Source organism: Nycticebus coucang, chromosome 9 (assembly GCF_027406575.1).
Source record: "Nycticebus coucang isolate mNycCou1 chromosome 9, mNycCou1.pri, whole genome shotgun sequence".
Lineage (NCBI taxonomy): Eukaryota > Metazoa > Chordata > Mammalia > Primates > Lorisidae > Nycticebus > Nycticebus coucang.
In genome coordinates, this window is record NC_069788.1 from 109,823,997 (window position 1) to 109,848,076 (window position 24,080).

General features: G+C 45.6%; 1 protein-coding gene across 3 annotated transcripts in view; it reads right to left on the reverse strand.

Moving 5' to 3' along the window:
• FLVCR2 (FLVCR heme transporter 2) overlaps positions 1 to 14,909 on the reverse strand; it is an 83,971-nt gene extending 69,062 nt beyond the window's left edge. For 2 of the 3 annotated variants that reach the window (XR_008382287.1, XM_053601046.1), the window contains exon 1: positions 13,838 to 14,909. Coding sequence is in view for 1 of the 3 variants with exons in the window: in XM_053601046.1 (XP_053457021.1) it covers positions 13,838 to 14,557 (720 nt within the window). In the remaining 2 variants the exon portion in view is untranslated. The remainder of the gene's footprint in view (positions 1 to 13,837) is intronic. The other variant, XR_008382288.1, reaches the window with a different exon arrangement.
• Between the last annotated feature and the right edge of the window lie 9,171 nt (positions 14,910 to 24,080).

The following is a 24,080-nucleotide window of genomic DNA, read 5'->3' on the forward strand; positions in this document are numbered from 1 at the left end:
AATTAGTTGCCAGCATTAAAAAACAGACTTCATGGCTTGGCGCCCATAGCACAGTGGTTACGGCATGGCCACAGGCACGGAGGCTGGCGGGTTTGAACACGGCCCGGGCCTGCTAAACAACGATGACAACTGCAACAAAAAAATAGCCTGGTGTTGTGGCGGGCGCCTGTAGTCCCAGCTACTCAGGAGGCTGAGGCAAGAGAATCACTTAAGCCCAAGAGTTGGAGGTTGCTGTGAGCTGTGACGCCACAGCACTCTACTGAGGGTGACATAGTAAGACTCTGCCTCAAAAACAAACCCAAAAAACAGATTTCATAAGCCAGATACAGGAGGACAAGTATTGTATGGTTCCACTTACATATGGTACCTAGAATAGGCAAATTCATAGGGACAGAAAGTAGACTGGAGGGTACCAGGAATGGGAGGGATCAGGGAGGGGGGAGTTACGGCTTAATGGGTGCAGAGTTTTTGTTGGGATAATGAAAATTTTTTGAGTATAGATAATGGGAATAGTTACACAGCATTGTAAATATACTTAATGCCATTGAATTGTACACTTGTGAATGGCTAAAATGAGAAATACTAGGAATATTTTACTGTGATTATCACAAAACCTAGATTTCACATCAAGATCTGAATTTCTAGTTTCTCTCTAAAAAAATGAAAATCTGACACATTGGGTTATGATTTATATTAATATATCAATAACTGTTGGGAGCTGAAGCAGTTGCTGCCTTTAAATGGAGCATGTGGTTGGTCTCCTGTTGACTGGGACCCCACTCCACCTCAGTGTCACCTTTATTAGACCCACCTCACTCATTTAAATGACCTGGCGAGCCCCCATAAGCACCGGAGAGGGCAGTCCCAGACCTAGCCTATCTCATTTTGGTCACTACTAACCTTGTTTTACTCTCTAGCCCCTGACTATTCCTCATTTCTAGGGTTAAGGGGGGGGCCAGAAAGGGGTCAGTCACATGGGCAAACACTGTGTATGCCTGAAGTAACAATAATAATCAACAGAAGTGAACAAAAGCATTTGCCTTTTACTTCCCAAACTTCACTCAGACCTCGATAGGGCTCTGACAATGGGAATTCTAGAATGATAAGCCTGGACTGTAACATACTTAAGTGGCCATAACTTAGGAACAAGACTACACAGACCACATATCTTACAAAGCTGACTCCAAAGTCAACCTCAGGAATTCACCTCTGGCTGATAGTATATGATCATCCAGTACAGCAAACTCCTTAAGTCTGGAGTCACATTCTAGAACCTATCTTTGTCTGCTAGAATCTGACTTCTGTACTGAAATACCATTATTGTTCCAGATCTGCACTATCCAGCTGATTGTAAAACACAGACCATTGCTGGGCGGCGCCTGTGGTTCAGTCGGTAAGGCGCTGGCCCCATATACTGAGGGTGACGGGTTCAAACCCAGCCCCGGCCAAACTGCAACCAAAAAATAGCCAGGCGTTGTGGCGGGCGCCTGTAGTCCCAGCTACTCGGGAGGTTGAGGCAAGAGAATCGCTTAAGCCCAGGAGTTGGAGGTTGCTGTGAGCTGTGTGAGGCCACGGCACTCTACCGAGGGCCATAAAGTGAGACTCTGTCTCTACAAAAAAAAAACAAAAAAACACAGACCATTGCTTACTGGGAAATGTGCCTGTCTATATGTATAAAATTCATGCCAAATTCCACAAACCTAGTAATGAAAAAAGTGCAAATTAAGCCAAGTGTGGTGGCTCACACCTGTAAATCCTAGCACTCTGGGAGGCTGAAGCAAGTAGACTGCTTGAGCTCAGGAATTTCAGACCAACCTGAGCAACAGATTCTGTCTCTACTAAATAGAAAAACTAGCCAGGCATCATGGCAGGTGCCTGTAGACCCTGCTACTTGGGAGGCTGAGGCAAGAGGATCATTTGAGCTCAAGAGTTTTAGGTCGTTGTGAGCTATGATACTATGGGGCTCTCCCTGCATGACAGAGGAAGCATGTCTCAAAAAAAAAAAAGTATAAATTAGAACACTACTAATTTTATTATATCAGTAAGATGTTGAAATAATATTTTGGTTATATTGAGTTAAATAAATTATAACCCTATATACTTTATAACTATGGTTTCAAAATGTCCCCCAAAATTCATGTGTTGAAAACTTAAGACTTTATGGATGAATTCATGTCATTACTGCAGGAGTGAGTTCACTATTACAGGAGTGGGTTTGGTATCAAAGTGAGTTTGGCCCACTCTAGCTGCCTCTCTCACCCATGTGATGTCTTCCATCATATTATGATGCAGCTAGAAGGCCTCAAACCAGATGTAGCTCCTCAACCTTGGACTTCATGACCTCTAGAACTATAAGCCAAATACATTTCTATTCATTATAAATTACTTCATCTGTGGCGTTCTGTTATACATAGCAGCACAAAACAGACTAAGACAGAAAATTGGTACTGAGAAGTAGGTTTTGTTGCTTTAACACCTGAAAACGTGGAAGCAACTTTAGAATTGGGTAATGGGTAGAGGTTGGAAGAATTTGGAGGGGCAAAAGAGAAAAGACCTGGATTGCCAGGAATGAAGTGTTTAGGGTGATTCTTGCGAGTGTTCAGAATAAGACAAGAGCGGAGAGCCTAAATCTTCTCAGGGTTTACTTAAGTGGGATTACTTATATTTCTACCAATGTTTTAATTAGAACATTGATAGAAATAAAAACAGTAAAGTCCATTCTGGTGAGGTCTCAGATGACAATGAGGAACAAAGTATTGGAAACTGGACTAAAGGCCATCCTCCCTACACAGTTGAAAAAACTTGGCAGAATTGCAGTCAGTGTCTTAAGACTTCGTGGAAGGCAGGACTTAGGAGAAATCTTTTTTTTTTTTTTTTTGAGACAGAATCTCTGTTCACTCTGTCATCCAGGCTACAGTGCTATGGCCTCAACCTAGCTGACAGCAACCTCAAAGCTAAGCTCATGCAATCCTCCTGCCTCAGCCTCTGGGCTAACTGGCACTACAGGGACCCACCACAATGCCTGGCTAATTTTTTTTAATTTTTAGTAGAGACAGGGTCTTGCTCTTGTTCAGGCTAGTCTCGAACTCCTGAGCTCAAGCAATCCTCCTGCCTCAACCTCCCAGAGTGTTAGGATTATAGGTGTGAGCCGCAGTGCCAGGCCAGGTGGAAGGAATTTCTGAGGAAAATACTGAAGGAGCTCTCTTGCTACTTTTAAGTGCTTATAGTAAGATGTGAGAGGAAATAAATGATTTGGAGATAGAATTTATAACTAAAAAGGAAGCAGAGCAGAAAGATTTGGAAAATTCAAAGCTTAGCCTCGTATAGAAAGGTGTCTCTAGGATCACTGAGACAATGGGAGAAAGAGCTAGGACATTGAGGGCAAGCGCTATGGTTTGGTTTGGGGTTCGAATTTGTTCCCATCTAAACCCATATTGAAATTCCATCCCTAATGAGACAGGCATTAGGAGATAGTGTCTTGTGGGAGGTATCTGAGTCCTGTGGGAAGATCTCTCAAGAATGGCTTGGTGCAGATCCCATGGCAGTGAGTCGATTCTTGCTCTCACGATGTAGTCGGTGCCCTGTTTTTCAGCTTCCCATTTTGAAATTTTGCTACCCATTTTTTTTGTTACACTCTTAACGAGAAAACACTAACCTTTGCATTCTTTCTTTCCACCAGGCACTGCCTTGCACAAGTTTCCCCCAGCTAATTATATGTCTAGTTAGAAGTTCTAGAGACTGAGTCCTGAAACAATCTGGACCCCACCAGGAGATGACCTCAAGCCACCACTCACCAGGTGGAGCAATAGCCACTGGAGCAAGACAGAGGGACCAGCACTTCTTGCCACTTCTGCATACTTCTCAGACCAAAGCTCCCTTTTAAACCCCTATCCTCAACCCTACATTTTGAAATGGTTACTTTGCGGCATGAGTCTTTGGCCATTTCCCCACTGCTAGGTCTGGAATAAAGTTACTTTCTTTTCAATGTACCTTGTTCTTGCCATTGGGTTTGGCAAGTGGCAAGTGGCTGAGCCTGGGGTCAGTTACAATGAGACTGGATTAGTTCTCACAGGTGTGAACTATAATAAAACCTTAAGGCTCCCCTCGCCCCCAGCAGCCGACTGTCTGAACCCACTCTTGGCCAAGGAGAGCCCCTAAAACTGAGTTGCTAGCCATGAGGAAGGAGATGAGACTTGGCTCATCATGGTTCCCTCCCCTTCTTAGAGATGTCCTTTGTGATTCATTAACAGGCCTAAGTCTGTGCCAGACACACCTGTAGGACTCAATATACATGACAAGCTGAGTGAGTCTGTCAGGTACTTTGTCTCTGATTAACAGACTTTTTATCTTAAGCATTCCTCTTCTCTGACTCCTGGTCTTCGAATCAAAGCCTAACTCTTTCAGCTCTCTCAGCCCATTGTCAGCTAAAGAATCTTCAAAAGAAGCCACCTATAATCTGTAAGCCCTCACTTTGAGATGTCCTACCTTTGGAGGCCAAACCAATGTATGTTTTCCATGTATTGATTTATGACCTTACCTATAATTCCCGCTTCTCTAAAATGTATAAAACCAAACTATAACCTCACCACCACAAAGCTACTTTTTCAAGGCTTCTCGGGTGTGGCTCCAGGTCATGGTTCTCAAACTTGGCTCAGAATAAACCTCTTTAAATTATTTTATGGAGTATGTTTCCTTTTCTATCTGAGCCAGAAAAGCGGCCTACAAGATGGAGTCTGAGAAGCTAAGTGGAGGCAGTACAGTGAGCCTACCCTGCCAAGTTCACATTCTTCCCCCATGAATATCTAGTAAAGATTTCTCTGTGATTGTGACAATGTTTATCTCGGGAGACTTGAGGAAGTAGACAACAGGTGTCGTGATATTCGTAGAGTAAAGGTTACTTTGATAATATGATATTTTCTCAATGATTCTCTTAGATATTTTGTTAAAGTGAAAATTACCTTTCTGTTGTTTAAACATATTGCCTTGTTAGAATGAAAACTTTGATATTAAAATTTTCTAGGTTTGTTTCCTTGTATTCCCATTATAAAAACCACTGGAATTGTAACTGAGGTAGAACACAATTGAGAGCCTACTGTTGCTGTTCTCTAGAATTGCTGGCCTTCTGACAATAAAGCTGATTGGACCTAATCCCCCATCTCTGCATATTGGCTGGATGGTGACAGGCAGCCAGTTCCTCGTTGTTGGTCATACACCGATGTTAGGAATGGATTAGTTCTCATGATGGGAGGTTGTCACGGAGTCAGGTCACCTCTTGGGTTTTGCCTCTTCACGTGTGTCCACTTCCAATATTATCTGCCATGTTATGATGAAGCACCACCTAGATTCCAGGGGAGGGGGCCACGGGGAAGCCAGGGTCACGCCCTTAAGCATCCCCGCCTGCAGAACCATGAGCTAAATAAACCTTTATACTTTACCCAGGCTCAGATATTCTAACACAAAGTAAACGAAGACAGAAAATAGGTGGCTCAGTGCCTATAGCTCAGCGGCTAGGGCGTCAGCCACATACACCAGAGCTGGTGGTTCGAATCCAGCCAGGGCCTGCCAAACAACAATGACAACTACAACCAAAAAATAGCCGAGCATTGTAGTGGGCACTTGTAGTCCCAGCTACTTGGGAGGCTGAGGCAAAAGAATCATTTAAGCCTTTAAGGTTGCTGTGAGGTTGCTGTGAGCTGTGACATCACAGCATTCTACAGAGGGCATGAGTCTCAAACAAACAAAAAAAGACAAAAAATAGGTACCAAGGAGCACAGTCTTGCTATAAAGATACTTGAAAATGCAAAGTGGCTAGGCGGTGCCTGTGGCTCAAGGAGCAGGGCGCAGGTCCCATATGCCAGAGGTGGCGGGTTCAAACCCAGCCCCGGCCAAAAACCACAAAAAAAAAAAAAAAAGAAAAAGAAAATGCAAAGTGGCTTCGAAACTGTCTAATGGGCAGAGGTTGGAAGAGTATGGAGGAGGAGGCTAGGAACTATGGCCACGAACAGAGCATTAAGAGTGATTCTGGTGAGGGCTCAGAAGAAGATAAAAAGAGAAAGTTTGGAGTTTCTTAGGGATTGGTTAAGTTGTTGTAACCAAAACGCTGAGAGAAAGGGAAATATGGAAAGTAAAGCCCATTCAGATGAGGTGTCAGATAAAAAGGAGAAGTATTTATTTGGAAACTAGAACAGAGGTTACCCTTTTAACCACAGGAAAGAACTTGGCCTTAGGATTTTATGGAAGGCCAAACTCAGGAGCCAGACTCAGGGTATCTGATGGAAGATATTTCTAAGCAACAAAGTATTAAATACATGGCAGGGTTACTTTAACGGCCTATGCTTGATGGGGCAGCAAAGGAATGAATTAAAGGTGGAATTTATAATTAAAAGGGAAGCAGAGAGTAAAAATTTGGAATATTTACATTTGGCCATGTGGTAAAGAATGAAAAAGCATTTTTCAGGAATAGGAATCCAAGGGTGTAGCTGAGAGATTCCTTGTTAAAGAGATTAGTACTGATGGAAGGGAGCCAGGTACTAACAGAATGAGGAAAAGATCCCAAAGGCATTTCAAAGATCTTCAAGGACGCCCCTTCCACCGCAGACCCAGAGGCCTAGAAGTTCAGAATGGGTTGGGCAATAGGCCTGGGCTCTGCTGCCCTGAGCCACAGCAGGACGCTGCTCCCATTCACTCCAGTTGGAGCAGCTGTGGCTCAGGTGACCCCAGGTACAGCTTAGATCACTGCTCCTGTGAGCGTTAAGTGTGTAAGTCTCCATAGCATCCACACGCACATGCTACTGTTTGGCAGCTGTATAGAATGCAGGAGCAGGGGAGGCAGGGCAGCTTCCACCTAGATTCCAGGGGAGGTACTAGAAAGCCTGGGAGCCCAGGCAGAGACCTGCCACAAGGCCAGGGGCAGCACAGACACCCTCTGCTAAGACAACGATAAGCAGAGATGTGGTGTCAGAGCTTCTGCTGGGTCCCCACCCAGGCAATGCCTAGTGGAGCTGCAGGGCCAGGGCCACTGCCAGAACCCCTGCCAGGACCCCAGAATGGTAACACCATTGACAGCTTGTGACGTCTACCTAGAAAAGCTGCAGACCATTTGACTTCAATCAGTGACAGGAGCCACATGGGGTGCACCCTGCAATGCCACAGAGTCTGGGCTGCCTGAAGCCTTGGCAGTCCACCCCTATCACCAGTGTGCCCAGAATATGTGACGTGGAATCAAGAAGGGAGTATTATAAGTATAATCAAGAAGCTTCTTCTCTGCTGGACTTTGAATTTGCTTGGGACCTATTACTCCCCTTTCTTCCTTTCCTTTCTTCCCTTCCTTTCTCCCTTCTCTTTTCCTTCCCCTTCCCTTTCTCTCTCTCTCTCTCTCAACAGGGTCTCCCTCTGTTGCCCTGGTTAGAGTGCAGTGGTGTCATCATAGCTCATTCCTGGGCTCAGGATCCTCCTGCTTCACCCACCAAGTAGCAGGGACTACAGATGTGTGCCACTGTGCCCAGCCAATTTGTCCTTTGTAGAGATGAGGTCTCACATGCTTAGGCTGGTTTTGAACTCCTGGGCTCAATCTTCCCTCCTCAGCCTCCCAAATTGCTGGGATTACAGGAGTGGACTACTGTCTGGCTTTTTTTTTTTTTTTTTCTTTTTTAGAGCTGGAGTCTTGCTCTGTCACTCGGGCTGGAGTCTGGTGGTAGAATCATAGCTCACTGCAGCCTTGAATTCCTGGGTTCAAGCAAACAACCTACTTCAGCCTCTCATGTAGCTGGGACTATAGATGCATGCCACCACACCTGACTAATTTTTATCTTTTCTTTTCTTTCTTTCTTTTTCTTTTTTTTCTTTTTTTTTTTTGTTGCAGTTTTTGGCTGGGGCTGGGTTTGAACCCACCACCTCCAGTATCTGGCATATGGAGCTGACGCCCTACTCCTTTGAGCCACAGGTTCCACCCCTTTTCTTTTCCTTTTTAATGAGGGGCTCTCACCATGTTACCCAGCCTTACATGATCTCACCTCAGCCTCCCCAATAGCTGGGATTACAAATGTTACCCTTTTCTTTTGGCTAATTTCTCTCTTGTTGAATAGGAATGTTTATTCAATGCCTGTGCATCCACAGTTACCTGTAGATAATAGTAACTTGTGTAAAAATTTACAGTCTCATAGCTGAAAGAAGCTTGCCTTGAGTTTCAGATGAGAATGTAGACTTTGTACTTAGGAGCTGGTGCCAAAACAAGCCTTTTGGGACTATTGGAATAGAATGATTATACTTTGTATGTGAGAAAGGCATGAGTTTTGAAGGGCCATGGGCAGAATGCTCTGGTTTGGTTGTGTCCCCCAAACTTCGTGTGTTGGAAGTTAATCTCCAATAAAAGTATTAAGAGGACTTCCCTTTTTTTTTTTTTTTTTGGAGACACAGTCTCCCTATGTCATCCTGGGTAGAGTGCTATGGCAGCATAGCTCACTGCAACCTCAGATTCATGGGGTTGAGCAATCCTCTTGCCTCAGCCTCCTGAGTAGCTGGTACTACAGGTGTTTACCATTACGCCCAGCTATTTTTTCTATTTTTAGTAGAGATGTGGGGTCTCACTGTTGCTCAGGCTGGTCTTGAACTCCCGAGCTCTTGAACTCCTGAACTCCTCCTCCCACATTAGCCTTCCAGAGTGCTGGGATTACAGGTGTGAGCCACAGCACCCAGCCTTTTCTTTTCTTTTGTTTGTTTTGTTTTGGGGGGGACAAAATCTCTGTTGCCGGGGCTAGAGTATAGCAGCAGCATCATATTCCTTACTCCTGCATACTCATATTGCAGCAATCTCAAAATCCTGAGCTCAAGTGATCCTTCTGCCTCAGCCTCCCCAGTAGCTGGGATTATAGGCAAGCACCACCACACCTAGCTAATTATTCTATTTTTTGTAGAGATAGAGTCTCACTCTTGCTCAAGCTAGTTTTAAACTCCAGGCAATCTGACTGCCTTGGCCTCCTAAAATGCTAGGATTATCGGTGGGACCTTTAAGAGGTGATTAAGTCATGAGGGCTCTGCCCTTACTGATGGATTAATGTTGTTGTCATAAGAGTAGGTACGCTGTAAAAGTTAACTTGTCCCTCTCTCACTTTCGCCCATGAGAAGCCTTCTGGCCCTTTGATCTTGGACTTCCCAGCCTCTAGAACCATAAGAGAAATAAATTTCTGTTCATTATAAATTACCCAGTCTGTGGCATTCTGTGATAGCAATATAAAAGAGGCTAAGACTTGGGGCGGCGCCTGTGGCTCAAGGGGTAGGGCGCCGGTCCCATATGCCGGAGATGGCGGGTTCAAACCCAGCCCCGGCCAAAAAAAAAAAAAAAAAAAGAGGCTAAGACAATTACTAAAACTAATTTCACCTGTTCTTTTTACTTTTTTTTTACATTTACATTGTAAATGTGGCTAGTAGGAAATTTAGTTACAAATGTGCCTTGCATTTTACTTCTACAGGATAGTGCTATTTCAGACTGCCAGTTGTGGCTTCTATAGAAATGATTGTGTAAGGTTACTGCGTTGTCTTTACTTCTAGAAGCAAACTGATTCTCACTCTGTTTGTAGGTGGCACTGTGCTGTGAGCTGCCCACAGATCCATGGGGAAGGCCCTTCCACTCTCTGTGCCCCCTCACTTGGGGTAGGGCTGACCTTGAAGATCTCTTTTGGCTCCTACATCTACCTTATTCTGTACAATCCAAATATCAGACTCTAACACAGCAGTTCTCAACCTGTCAGTCACGACCCACAGGAACTGTATTAAAGGGCCACAGCATTAGAAAGGTTAAGAACCACTGCTCTAATACAAGGCTGTCTTCCAACACTTGCATGGTAACAATGTGTACATATCACTTAAAACCCACACAGATCATTTTCCGTTAAAACAATGCCACAAGTGTTACTTTTTTTTTTTTTTGTAGAGACAGAGTCTCACTTTATGGCCCTCGGTAGAGTGCCGTGGCCTCACACAGCTCACAGCAACCTCCAACTCCTGGGCTTAGGCGATTCTCTTGCCTCAGCCTCCAGAGTAGCTGGGACTACAGGTGCCCGCCACAACGCCCGGCTATTTCACAAGTGTTACTTTTAAAATGCCAGGCTGTTATCACCTGGGAGCAAGTAATCAGAGTGTCCCAACAACAGGGAAGGGCATCAGCTGTAGCCTTGGGGCTTGCCTTGCCTCTCTCACCTCAGCTCAGGATTCACTGGTGGCTTCTTGCCAGAGACTCCATCCTACCTTCTTAACAATGCAGGTGCTGTGCCAGGTTAAAAGAGGGAGAATCGGTCCTCTAAGAGAAACTTCAAAACAGAAGGTAAGTCCTAGGCCCTCTACTCTGGACAACATTGCTGGAAACATTCTTACTGATGACAACCCTCAAGACTCAAAAAGAAAAATTAGATCTTAGAATGCACCTTATATTCGCAACCAACATTGGCCTACTGACAGTGGCTTTGGAGGTAGAATAGGGTTCGAAACTCTCCTACCATCACTCAGTAGTTATCGGAACCAGGATAGGAAAGGTTGCTCAGTTTATCTGGGTCTGGGTTTCCTCACCTGTAATAATGGGAACGATTTCACCTACCTCACAGAGGTATGAGAAGGATTAAACTGAAGAATGAATGAAAAAATGCCTTGATGGGCGGCGCCTGTGGCTCAAGGAGTAGGGCGCCGGTCCCATATGCCAGAGGTGGTGGGTTCAAACCTAGCCCTGGCCAAAAATCCAAAAAAGAAAAAAAAATGCCTTGAATGTCGTAAGTGTTTTAATAGATACTAGCTTTGTTCCCTTTCTCCCCACCTTTCCTATAGCAATTAGGCAAAGAAAATACTAAAGACCTCATGGAGAACTGAAAATAAATCCTCTACACTATGATTTTTTTTTTTCAGTTTCTGGCCGAGGCTGGGTTTGAACCTGCCACCTCTGGCATATAGGGCCAGCACCCTACTCCTTTGAGCCACAGGCACAGCCCCAACACTATGATCTTTTTTTAAAAAAATAAATTCTGAATCTTGGTACCTGGTACAATTTTAAAATCTGGTGCAGGAATTCTGACAAGGCAGAGATTATCCTTCCAGCCCTAGCACATTGTTAAGACACTACAGAAGGTAGGTGTTAGGTAAATGCTTGTTGAATGAATGGTGTATTTCATGCCAGCAGAGGCTTGTGTATATATAAGAATATAAAACAACGTTTGAAGAGAGGTCAGAATTACCAGGGTACAGGGGTTAGGGCAATCTGGGTGGTCAGGGTCAAAGTGAAGTTTGCAGAGCATAAAGAATTATTTTGTATAACAACATTTGAAGTCTGTTTGGATAGCTTTGTGGAGTCTTTTTGCTAAACAACAAAGCTCAAGGTGCTCTGTTAATATTTCTCCTTCATTGAGCTGCACTTTACTCAGAAATAAAGTTAAGGCCGCAACCATACTCAGTGTGTAGGGCGCCGGCCACATACACAGATGCTGGCAGGTTTGAACCCGACCTGGGCCAGCCAAAACAACAATGACAACTTTAACAACAACAACAACAACAAAATAATAGCTGGGCATTGTGGCAGGTGCCTGTAGTCCCAGCTACTTAGGAGGCTGACATAACAGAATCCCTTAAGTTCAAGAGTTTGAGGTTGTTGTGAGCTGTGACGCCACGGCACTGTACCCAGGGTGACAGCTTGAGACTCTGACTCAAAAAAAAAAAAAAAAAGAAATGAAGTTGAAACACAAAGAAGCAAATCTTGTCATCTCTACTTGAGGAAGTGTAGTAAACAACTCAGATTTTCTTAATATTTAACTTAGGCCTACATGATCAAATGAAATAGATGGCTCCATGATACAAATATTCCATCACAGTGTTTTTAAATATAAAGTTCTTAGCTTTTTCTGACCTTGTTGAGAGGTAAAGGTGGTAGTGGAGAATGAATGATATTCCTATTTAATTTTCCCTCCACTGATGAGAGCAGCAATAGGATCCTATTAAATTGTAAAGAGATACCTAGTATTAGGTTTCTTCACAGATGTGGGTGAGAAAATGGGGTAAAAACTTATTAGTCTGTGCTCTGTGGTTAACAAAAAAATGTATTAGAATCTCAATCATTAGGCCAACAATGAGCGTTTTCTCCCAGTTAGCAATCCTGCCCTCAGCAAACAGAGGGCCTGGAGTGGCAGTGACCTTGTCCGAACCCTATTCTGCTGCATATAGGGAACAATTTGGAAGGTGAGAAAGCTCCTGCCCTTCCTCCCCTAGCTTTATGTTCCTATTAAGGAAAAACCCAATAGAGCCAAATCAGCAGCGGGGCTGCAATGAGAATGTTAAAACTCTACAACTACATTACTTTAAAAGATAGGGGGTTAATAAATATCTTCACTACCTGTTTTTAAATGGTCCTGAACAAAAGATCCATCCCGTTTCAACTTCCGGCCTCAAATTCATCCATCCAACTTCAAAATATTCAAAGCCAAAGGTGAAAACTCGGTAAGGAATTTTATGTTGCTTGTTTGTGGGCTAAAGGTGGCTTCTCTATTTGCTTTCATTGATCACTTAGGCAATTGCCCATGTGGCAACATTCAACGATTCAGGGAAATTTAGCTTACATCGCCCTCTTTGTGGTAAAGATGAACAGAAGGGTAATTTGCCATTAGAAAGGTTTTGCAAAGTTTCTGTTCCAAACGAAAAATTTCTAAAGGCAAAATTAACAGGTAGGGGAAAATAGGTCTACGAGAACTAAGGATTACTAATCATTTCTTAAACCCACAGCCAGGACGGCTGTGGTCCAGCTTAAAGTTTGCTTCAAATTTTCCCATAAATATTTGCTTTAGATTATTTGGAGAAGGCAATCAGATTCATAACATGCCCAGCTTTCTGGATCATAACCACATTGGGATGCAAATAATTTGGGATTCTCCTTCCAAAAAGAAGGAAGCAGAGAGGACTAAGACATAATCTAGCACTTCTAAGCCTTGGAAATTTGGAGACAGATTTCTATCTATCCTGCTGGACTTAGCTCTAAATCCCAGGGAAGGGCTCAGTGCCCATAGCACAGTGGTTACGGCGTGAGCCACATACACTGAGGCTGGCAGGTTCGAACCCAGCCCGGGCCAGCTAAACAACAAGGACAACTGCAACAAAAAATAGCTGAGCATTGTGGTGGGCGCCTGTAGTACCAGCTGCTTGGGAGGCTGAGGCAAGAGAATCGCTTAAGCCTGAGAGTTGGAGGTTGCTGTGAGCTGTGACTCCACAACACTCTACTGAGGGCGACATAGTGAGACTGTCTCAAAAAAAAAAAAAAAATCATAAAATAAATCCCAGGAAAGGAGCATTGTTACCACTGTCCTGGCTTCACCAGGTGTATAAAAAGAAGGTGAGAACAGTGCCAAACACCAGCAGGCACAGCTCTGTAATTCTAGGCAGGACAGGAGATACAGCATTCTAGGAAAGCTGCTGAATTCTGATGGCATCAGAATAGTCTGAAGCTCAGGGACTTTTGCCAGAGAAAGAGTAGCATTCCTGAAGTCACAGGTCTCAGCTGGTGGACTGACAAAGGGCCGGGAATGACACTAGGTAGAGTATGTCAGGGAAACATGCTATCAGCTGGGGGTGAGGGGAGAAATTGTGGATGAAAGAGCAGGTCCCCTGCTTTTGTTCCCCACTTCTCTGACAGTGTCCTCTAGTCACAATCACCCAATCAGAGACTGTTGGTCACACCCTGCCACACAATCACGCAGTCATAAACACTCTTGAACAGTCAGAAAATCACAGCCTCCCATATTCAGTACAATCTAACCCACTCAGTGCAGCAATGATAAGCTCACTCCTCTGAACATCTGCAAACTCCTCTACCCACCTGATTGCCAAAGACAGCCATGGAGCAGGCTGTTGAAACTTCATTAGCTCCGAACCAGACAGAAGCCAGGCGGGAGGGCATGCCCAGGATGAAGACCTGGGCCATTGAGCAGATGACCTGGCCCACCACCGTGACCGGGAAGAGGTGCGGCTGCAGGCTGCCCAGCTTCACCCAGGCCCCCAGGCAGTTGAGAGCGGAGCCGGTGATGGCGATCGTGCGCAGGCCGAATTTCTCCAGCAGCCAGGCCACGGGGAAAAGCAGAGGGATGTAGGTAAGCATGTAGCACATGGATAGCCAGTCGATGGCAAAGGCGCTGACCCCGTAGAAGTTCATGAAGATGTTGTTGATGGAGCCGTATTCGATCCACTGAAAGGCGTTGCACATGGAGTAACAGCTGAACAACAGGACCACGGCCCAGCGGCGCTGGCTCACCTTGATCACACTGTCTTCCGGGCCAGAGCCACTGGGTTGGGTCAAGCCACTGGGTTGGGCCAGGGCACTGGGGTGGGCTGAGCTGCTAGGGTGGACAGAGACGCTGGGGTGGATGGAGACGCTGGGATGCGCAGAGACGCTAGGATGGATGGAGACGCTGGGATGGCCTGAGACGCTGGGATGGACGGAGACGCTGGGGTGGGTCGCGGTGGTGGGGTCCGCTGGGAGCGCGGACTCTGGCGCAGAAGTGTCATCGCGCTCCTGCTGGTTGGGACCTTCATTCACCATAACCACAGCCTCCCCTGGAGTCCTAGAGAGGTGCGGAGGACCCCAGCAGAGTTAAGGGATAGTGGGTGTCCCCTGGAGCTGACGGGACACTTGCCGCCGTCTGCCCCAGAAGAAACTGAGATCCGAGGCTGCGTAAAAGCCGCGACTGGGACTTACTTCGCTCACCTCCAAGCTCCTGCTCTCTCTTTTCCTTGGAGCTGGCTGTCCCCACTCGCAGCGATCACTGTCCCAGGCCGGCCGCAGACACCTTCCTCAGCCCGCTTCGGTCCGCAATGCCTGGGTCTTCCTCAAAGCGTTCTCGGTCTTGGAAAAAGTCCCTTCCTGACTCGGCCACTTGACTGGCTCGGTTTGCTAGCTGCAGACTTGGGGCCTCGCCCCCTCGGGCGCACGTGACCGCCCCGCCCCCGTCCTGCCAGGCTTCCCCCATCCCCCTGCTCCGCCCCCACCGGTCGCTCCTGTCTTCTCCAGCCGGGCCCGCCCGGCCACTCGGTTGTTTCGCCACAGCCTGCGGGATACATTCCTCCCCCACGCCCCGGGCGCCATGGAAACCGCCCGCTTAACCCGCGCCTTGCACTGCCCTTCAAATTCATTCGCCCCCCTCCCCGCGGACCCTGTAAGGAGATCCCCTCCGAGGTAATTCTTCGGAAACTAGAGTTCCTGGGCGCCGGTCCGCAAGCCCCACGCGCGCGCATGAACGCCGGCGCCGCCGAAGTGCTCTGGGACATCCAAGAGGGATTCCCCGACTTTCCGTCTCCGGGCTGGGCTCCCAACCCTTGCTGAACTTTCGGCAGAGAGATTTGTAGATTGCCTACTCTGGTTGCGCTCCCGGGTTACAGGGGGAGCTTAGGAAAACGCGCTTTGCTCGCTGCTTTCCTGCGGACGCGATTTTGTCTTGGGCAAGTTGAATTTGAACCTGATAAGTAAGGTTATTACTTCCTGATGGATTCTGGGCAGCCTCCAAGGTGAGGACCATAGGAGGGGACAGGAGAACTCGGAGAAGCTCTAGCGAAATTTCGCTGTAGAGAAATTCTGAGCGCCGCGCTGGCTCCGGCTGCGGTCTTGACGTGACCCCGCGCAGGCGTAGCCCTAGGCTGCCACCTGCTGGTGCCAGCCCATTTCAGAGGCTAAAACCCTCAACTGGTCGCACTGATCCGTTTCTGCCACGTTGAGGGCAAGTGGTAAAGAGCCCAAATTATTCTCGCGTGCAAGCACCAGCTTAGCTATTCAGAGATGTGGCACTGTTGGTCAAGCTTCAATATCTCTCCATACCTCTTGTTTCTTCTTTTGTAAAATGGGACCGTTGAAATAATAGAACCTGCCTTACGGCGTTATTTTGAGCTTGGTTAATAAGAGGAAGCACTTAGAAAATCTAGTGGAAGATATCCTGGAAGATAGTGAGCCGTCCGTGAGTGCTGGCTGGCTCTCCTAGAAGAAAACTAACTTCGGTTGTACTGTGCTAAACATGTTTAATGCGTTATCTCATTTAAACATCACAAGAATTCTGTGATGTAATTACTATTGCTGTAATGCATTTTGTAGATAAGAAACTGAGGCTCGCAGAAGTCAAGTAACTTCTTAAGTGGCCTGGAGAGACGTAATTCTCCTTCAGGTCTGTGATCGTTCAGGCTACAGGGTAGCTTTTCAAGCAGCCTGGGCACTCCCTGGCAGCTTGTTAGAGGGGCAGAATCTTCTCCATGTCTGGGTCTTTAAAAAAAACAGAAGAACAATATGCCAGACCCACCCTGACCTACTGAATTAGAAGCTGCATATTACTGGGTTTGGTGGCTCATGCCTATAATCCTAGACCTTTGGGAGGCTTGGTGGATGGATTGCTTGAGCTCAGGGGTTTGAGACCAACCTGGGCAAGAGTGAGACCCACCTCCACTGAAAATAGAAAAAACTAGCCTGGTGTTGTGGCGGGCACCTATAGTCCCACCTACTTGGGAGGCTGAGGCAAGAGGATCACTTGAATCCAGGAGTTTGAGGTTGCTGTGAGCTATGACACCACAGCACTGTACCCAGGGGAACAAAATGAGACTCTGTCTCAAAAAAAAAAAAAAAGAAGAAAAGAAAGAATATTAAGAATAGCTTGCATATTAACAAGATACCTAGGAGATTTGTTACTTTGCACACTAAAGTTTGAGAGGCACTGTATGCCTCTTCCTTTTTTTTTTTTTTTTCCTTGTTTTAAACTTCAGACCAAAAGTGATTAATTTAGAGCTCTGGAGCAGTGATTCTCCACTCAGGGTACATACTGGAATCACAAGGCGGGGGCTCAACATTCTGCCTGGAACATACAGATGTATCTGGCTCTCTAGACCATCCAAGTTGGAGCACCCCTGGTGAGATTAGAACCACTGACTCCCAGGCGAGAGAACTAGAGTCACATGATCACTCCTTGGTTGGAGGCATCCACTTTTGGGAAGGAATTGTGGGGTGTTGGATTATAATGGAATATTTGAAGAAGAAATTCATACCCAGGTAAGAATTTCTATCTTAATTTAACATCCTGGATTCTTGAAATTCTGCCAGTGTTTCCCATCATTCTCTGGGAAGCACAAAACCTTTTGTAAAGACCTGAGACCTCTCACTGTTGCTTTTCTCTAGGTCAGGGGTCCTCAAACTGCGGCCCGCGGGCCACAAGAGGCGGTGTGATAGTGTTTGTTTCCATTTTGTTTTTTTACTTCAAAATAGGATATGTGAAGTGTGCATAGGAATTTGTTCATAGTTTTTTTTTTTTTAAACTATAGTCCTGCCCTCCAACCGTCTGAGGGACAGTGAATTGGCCCCCTGTTTAAAAAGTTTGAGAACACCTGCTCTAGGTCATCATAGACCTCTCCCAAAACTCTTCAAAATATATTCTTAACTTTATTTTATAGATGAGGAAGCTAGAGCCCCGAGACTCGGGTATGTTATTCAGAGTCTCACAGTAAATTCGCATGAGAACCAGCAATGAGATTTTCCTTCCAGGTGGCCTAGGCCATGATCTCATCTGGGGCAGCACTTCAGTCTGATGACAAATTCCAACAGGTCTAACGTGGGATGTTTGGGTTTGCTTTTGTGGTGAAGTGAGTCTGATCTGTTGTGAGCCCTGAAGTAAGTCTGTTTGGACCTGAAGCTCGGATTTAGCATTATTGACTTTGGCATCTTGGACAAGTCACTTAATCTCTGTCCTTCAGTATCTATCGAATGAGGGTTAAAAATCTATTTAACGAGGATTAACGATACCTGCTTCACAGGATTATTGTGAGATTTAAGCAATATAATGTGTTTAATAGTTTTCAGTAATGATATTCTGGCAGCTGGCAGGATAGTGCTGACTCTTGGCTGAGTCCCACCAGAGGGTGGACAGCTCCACATCTACCCACTATCTATCTCAATTGGGTGGGCATTACATACACAGAAATACTATATTCATTTTCATCATGTTGAAAAAACATTTATTCAGCAGCTGTGTGCTATAATTATCTGTATATTCTATCTATAGGTATCTATAGGTGCGCCTTGATAGAAAAGGAGAAATATATTTTAGAGATTGCTTCCTGAAAAGGAGCTCTGGTTCCTGGTTCTATCCCAGCTGACTCCCTAGGAAGCTTCTACCATTAAACTCAACCTTTCCTGGCCTTCTGCAGGATGGTAGCAAAAATCTGCCCTCTAGAGGCTACTAACAGCAGGTTCTAGCAGAACAGGACTTGTCAAAATGTCTCACCCTTATTGATAGCCTCCTACCAGCTAAACAGGACTATAGATATGAGAAGCATGGAGTTTGTTCAGTGCATGCGAAGTTCCAGTGAAATGAATCAGGTTGAGACCCTGCATTTTTCCTGCTTAAAATACTAGCATTTGGAATTTGTAAAATTCTTGCCTTTACAAGTCTCGTATGTATAAGTTGTTTGTGCCGCGCCACATGATCATCTTATTCTGTTTGCCTTATCTCCTACTCTTCTCTCGGGTTTCTAGCTCTTTAAGAACTTTTGTGTATCTTTGAACATCCTGGAGTGTTTAGTGCCATAAACTATATAGCATATAGTCAGAATATATGTCTGTAGAATTGAGCTGTATTGTACATCACTGAGGAATTTCAGAAAACTAGGGGCAAAGAGGATGTCAACAGGCTTTCAAAGAGGTAAAAATAAGGTTTCATTAAAAAAGTTTTTTTTTCTCAATGTACAAAATGTCATCACAGTTGTCATCAAGCCTGGAAACTGAAAGTCAGTGAAACAATGCCTTCCGAAGGACAAGTGTTTCCTGCCTAGAATTCTATACCCAATTTACCAAAATAAATAAGTTGGAGAAGAGAAACAAATGTTTGTGGACATGCAAGAGTTTCAAAAAAAAGGTATTTCCTTTTATCCTCTCTCTTAGGAAACTGCTAAAGGATGTGCTCCACCAAAACAAGGGAGGAAACCTAGAGAGAATAAGGTGTAAGATTGTGGAAACAAAGAATCCAATGCAAGAAGCAGGCAATGGGAATCACCAAGCTAAAGGAAAATCCCAGATGGACAGCTATGTGCTGGGCATAGACAGCAGTCTGTTCAGATGAAAACTGGTCAGAAGAATACAGGAAGGGTTTATTCAAGGAGGTGACACTGATAGAAACGTGTTTGAAAATACTGAGGTTTACACAATTGAGGGGGGAATGGGGTTGAACTAATGATAAGGACGACAAATATAAGTAAATAAATGGGAGAGGGATGGCATGATTAACTCCAGTGGAATTAAAAAAAAAACCTATGGAGGAAAGGGAAAAAATTACAGTGATTATTCTGTGACTTGCTCTGCATCCATAAATACAATCATAATAATGTGGACATTATTGGGTATGTTGACATACCTAAAACTATGATTTAACTCTATTAGGAGGATGGAGGAATAGGATTGTGTGTGGGGAAGGTGGAGAGAGGTTGAGATGAGGGTGGGATGAAGAGTTAAATCTTCGTCTGCAATATTGGAAAGGACATGGCACATAAATTTTTTTCCCATCATGGAAAAAAATCTGGAGATATCGGGCGGCGCCTGTGGCTCAGTTGGTAAGGCGCCGGCCCCATATACCGAGGGTGGCGGGTTCAAACCCAGCCCCGGCCAAACTGCAACCAAAAAAATAGCCGGGCGTTGTGGCAGGCGCCTGTAGTCCCAGCTACTCGGGAGGCTGAGGCAAGAGAATCGCTTAAGCCCAGGAGTTGGAGGTTGCTGTGAGCTGTGTGAGGCCACGGCACTCTACAGAGGGCCATAAAGTGAGACTCTGTCTCTACAAAAAAAAATCTGGAGATATCAATATGCCCATGTCATTTACAGCTATGGTGGTAATACCCAAAAACGATCTAATAAAAATTGAGAGTAGTTGCCTCAGGAGAGTAGGAAAGGAGGGGTGGGCAACGGATATCTTTGATATATGATTATTTGATCCTGTAAACTATGTATAACTTTCATTTTCTTAAACAAAAATCTCCCTAAAATTTAAAACTAGAATCAAATGTAATGGAGATCTAGTGGCTTCACTGTCCATAGGCAATGTTGGAGGCCCTATTCCCCACACCCTAGTCTTTTCCCTGACTTCTTTTCACTTCTGTCTTTCATGTTTGTAGATCCTATGGGGTCTTATTCCTTTAATTTACAACTCACTTTCTGTCCCATCATCTAAAGACCCATGCCAACATCTGCTTCTCTTCCGGAATTTTTTGGTGATGAATAGCACTGCCAGCTCCCAGTCAGCCAAACCCAAAGCTCGAGAACTACCCAGATCCCTCCCCACGCACACAGTGTCCATGGGGAGCTTAGCTCCTTACCATCTTCCCACCTCACTTTACCATCACAGCCACCATAATTCAGACTCTCACCTCCATCCCATGGGCATCTCCTTAATGTTCTTGCTCCTTTCGGCTCAGCACTATGCTGCTTTACAGGGCTTTCCAGTTCTCTTCAGGCCATGCCTTGACATCCCCAGTGGCTGAGCTCTCAGAAGGCTCTCACTCCTCCACTGTGCACACAAGGACCTTTGTGATGTAGCTCTGGCCATGTCTCCCACCATGGCCCACTCCCACCTTTTGCCCCAGACAGGTGGAACCATCTGCAGCTCCCACGAGGCTGCTTGCCAATGCAGGGAAAGTACTCCCTCCTCCAGAACGCCCTCCAGCATGCCCTCAGTGTGACTCAGAGGCTTCTTTCCCTCCCTGCATGTACACCTTGGTGATACCTCTGGTCACATCATAAAGGTTTATTTACTTCTTTAACTTAGCCACTTGCTGTGAGCTCCTCAAGTTTATGAGTCATAGACTATTTATGTTCGAACCCCAACCTCTAGCTTTGTGTCTGGCCCACAGGAGGGAAATGAAAGACTGGCTAAATTGACTTCTTGGATGCTTTTCCGCCAGATGGCCTCAAAATAAATGAAAACACATCCAGCTTGTTCTGACTGTTCATGTCTATTTTGTTTATTTTGTTTTAATTTTTCTTTCTTTCGTTCTTTTTTTTATTTTTTGTTTTTTTTTTGGACAGAGTCTCTGTTATCCTGTGTAGAGTGCCGTGGCATTCATCATAGCTCACAGCAGCCTCTAACCCCTGGCCTTAACCAATCCTCTTGCCTCAGCCTCCCAACCTAGGACCACAGGCGCCTGCCACTATGCCCGGCTAGTTTTTCTATTTTTAGTAGAGACCAGGTTGGCCTGGTCTCGCTCTTGCTCAGGTTGGCCTCCAACTCTTGATCTCAAGCGATCCACCCACTTTGGCCTCTCAGAGTACTGGGATTACAGGCATGAACCACCATACTTGGCCTGTTTCCCTTTTTCTTAGCCAGGGGGCCTCCCCACTGTTTGGGCTCCACTGCCACACATCCCGAAGCCCATGGGAGACAGATGGGAGGATATTCCCATGCCAAGTGCAAGTCCAGATTCCTTCTCTCCAGGGTCCTCTCAGAGCAGAGATTCTCCAAGTCTGTCCTTGAGGGAAATGTGCTCAGGGCCTTTGGAGGCCCAGGGAGGAGAAAGACCGATTGTCTTAGAAGAGAATACAGAATAAAGGCCTCCTGCCTGGTCCTGGACATACAGTTTGAAATTGATATTTCCATTCCTGGAAATATTTAAGTATGCCTTGAAAGGCCTCAGATGGTGCCAGTCCTCTTCTAAAGAAAAGACTCGTGTCCATGTGTCATATTTTAATACCCTCAGCCTTATGTCCTTGGGTGTGCGCATGGCTCTCCTCTGTGTTATTCTTCATACCATTTATGTATTTTAAATACTTAATAATTAGAAAACCAGAAATATTTGTTCCATAAATATAAGAAAGAGCTAACTAAAAAACATGAGTCAAACAGGAAGGAGATATTAAAATGTTTTTTTTTTGCATAATCTATAGAAAGCACAGAGGTGTGAGGCTCTTTTGCATAATGGCCTAGAGGAACTATGGTAGCAGCTAGATTCGTTGATTGCCAGGGAGACAGTTAAAGGTATAGGGGATGACAAAGCAGAAGGCACTGGCTGGGTAGGGAGATGTGACGGAACCACAGTGTTGGAGAAAAGATGGATGAAATCATCTGATTCTGCCCCTTGGTTTATAGGGGATAAAACCCAGGCCCAGGGAGCTGCCTTAACAGAGTCATTCATTTATTCACCATTGATTTCCTGCAGGCTGTGCTCAGTGCTGAGTGTAGAGGAAACAAACTAAGCAAAAACAAGGTTTTTGCCCCCCAGAAATCTGCAAACGAGTGGTGAACAGACATGTGAGCAGATCACTGCGGGGTGACCCTGTAAACATGTGGCAGAGGTCCATACTGACTCCTGGATTGACAAAGCAGGGAGTCAGATGGGGCTTCTCAGAGAGGTGTTTGGATAGGGTCTGGAGAAACAGATAAGGCTTAGCTGGACCCTGGGGCACGTTTCAAGGATCCAGTGGTGAGCAAAACAGGTGGAGTCCCTCCCTGACCACAGGAACTTACGATCTAGTTGAAGGCACAAACATCAATCAAACACTCACATACCCTGGTAAGTAAAATGAGTGCTATGAGGATTATTTGTAAGAATTTGTAAAGAGGGACAGATAACTGGATCTTAAGCTAGAACTCTAGAAAAGAGTGGGATCTAATTTGGCATAAGAGAGGGGAAGCGTCTTCCAGGCAGAGGGAACAGAATGTGCAAAGGCCCCAAACCCAGAGGGAGTAGAACCCTTTCAAGGAGTCAAAGCCAGTGAGGCTGGAGCTGAGTGAGAGTGAGAAGAGAGGCCAGAGAGCGGCAGCAGCCAGATTGGGTAGGCCTGATTACTAAGGGGTTTTGTTTGTTGTTGTTGTTTTTTTTTACTTTATCCTAAAAGCAAAGGAGCTACTGGGAGGTTTTAAGTATATGAAGGCCATCTAGATTTGTCACTTGGAAAGATGGCTTTGGCTGCTTTGTGGAGAATCCAGTTGGGGTGGAGACAGGGAGATCTCTTGGGAGGCTGCTGTGTAGAATGTGAGAGTGGGATTTGTGAACACAGGAGAATGGGAAGCAGTGGGCAGGGGAGAAGTGGTGGGCGGGTGGGGCTGGATGGGAGGAGTCAGGAGAAAACCTGGCCCAACTGGGTGGATAGAGCTGCCACCTCCAGGGAGAATTGCAGCTTCAACCTTGAAACCTTACGTAGAGGCAAGTGAAGCTGTAAAAGACAAATATCTTATTGCCCTGCCTCCCCTCATTCCTTTATTCTGTCCTCCACCTACTTCACCACTGTGAGATCAAGAGGGGGGACAGTCTACTTTAAATTCACAGTGTGAATTCCCATGCAAATTTAATAATCAAATTTTATGGAAAGTAACAAGTCCTGAATTCATCTTTAACTCCTTGCCTCCTTGAGGCTATAGGGCAGGAGACTCAGCTTAGGCTCCCCTGAATTCTGTTAATATGTAGAAGTATTAGAAATAAACAATTCCTGGCTGGGCTCATACCTGTAATCCTAGCACTCTGGGAGGCCAGGGCAGGTAGATTGTTTGAGCTCAGGAGCTCAAGACCAGCCTGAGCAAGAACAATACCCTGTCTCTATGAACAATAGAGAAACTAGCCGGGCGTTGTGGCAGGTACCTGTTGCCCCAGCTACTAGGGGGCTAAGGAAAGAGGATTGCTCAAGCCCAGGAGTTTGAGGCTGCAGTGAGCTATCATGGCCACTGCACTGCACTCTAGCCCAGATGACAGAGTGACAACCTATCTGGGAAGGAAGGATGGAGGGAGGGAGGAGAAAAAGAGAGAGCACACAGGATGGGAAAGAAAGAGAAAGAGAGAAAGCGAATTCCCAAGTATTCCCTCTGCCAAGCAGCTGTGGATTCTCTCTAGCTCTCCCAAGTTTGCAGTTGTGTGAAGATCCTGCTGTTGAGTAGGGGCTGCCCTAAGCTCCGAGGAGTCCCTGGAAGTGCTTCCTGATGTCTCAAATGGGGAGACCAAGAGTGCTGACAGTGCTCCCAGCTTTTCTCAGTAACCTTTTCTTTCTACTGTAGAGTTGGTTGTAAATGACACATGCTGAGTATGAACCAGCTTCAGCTCAGAGACAGCGTGTCTGGGGAAGTCTA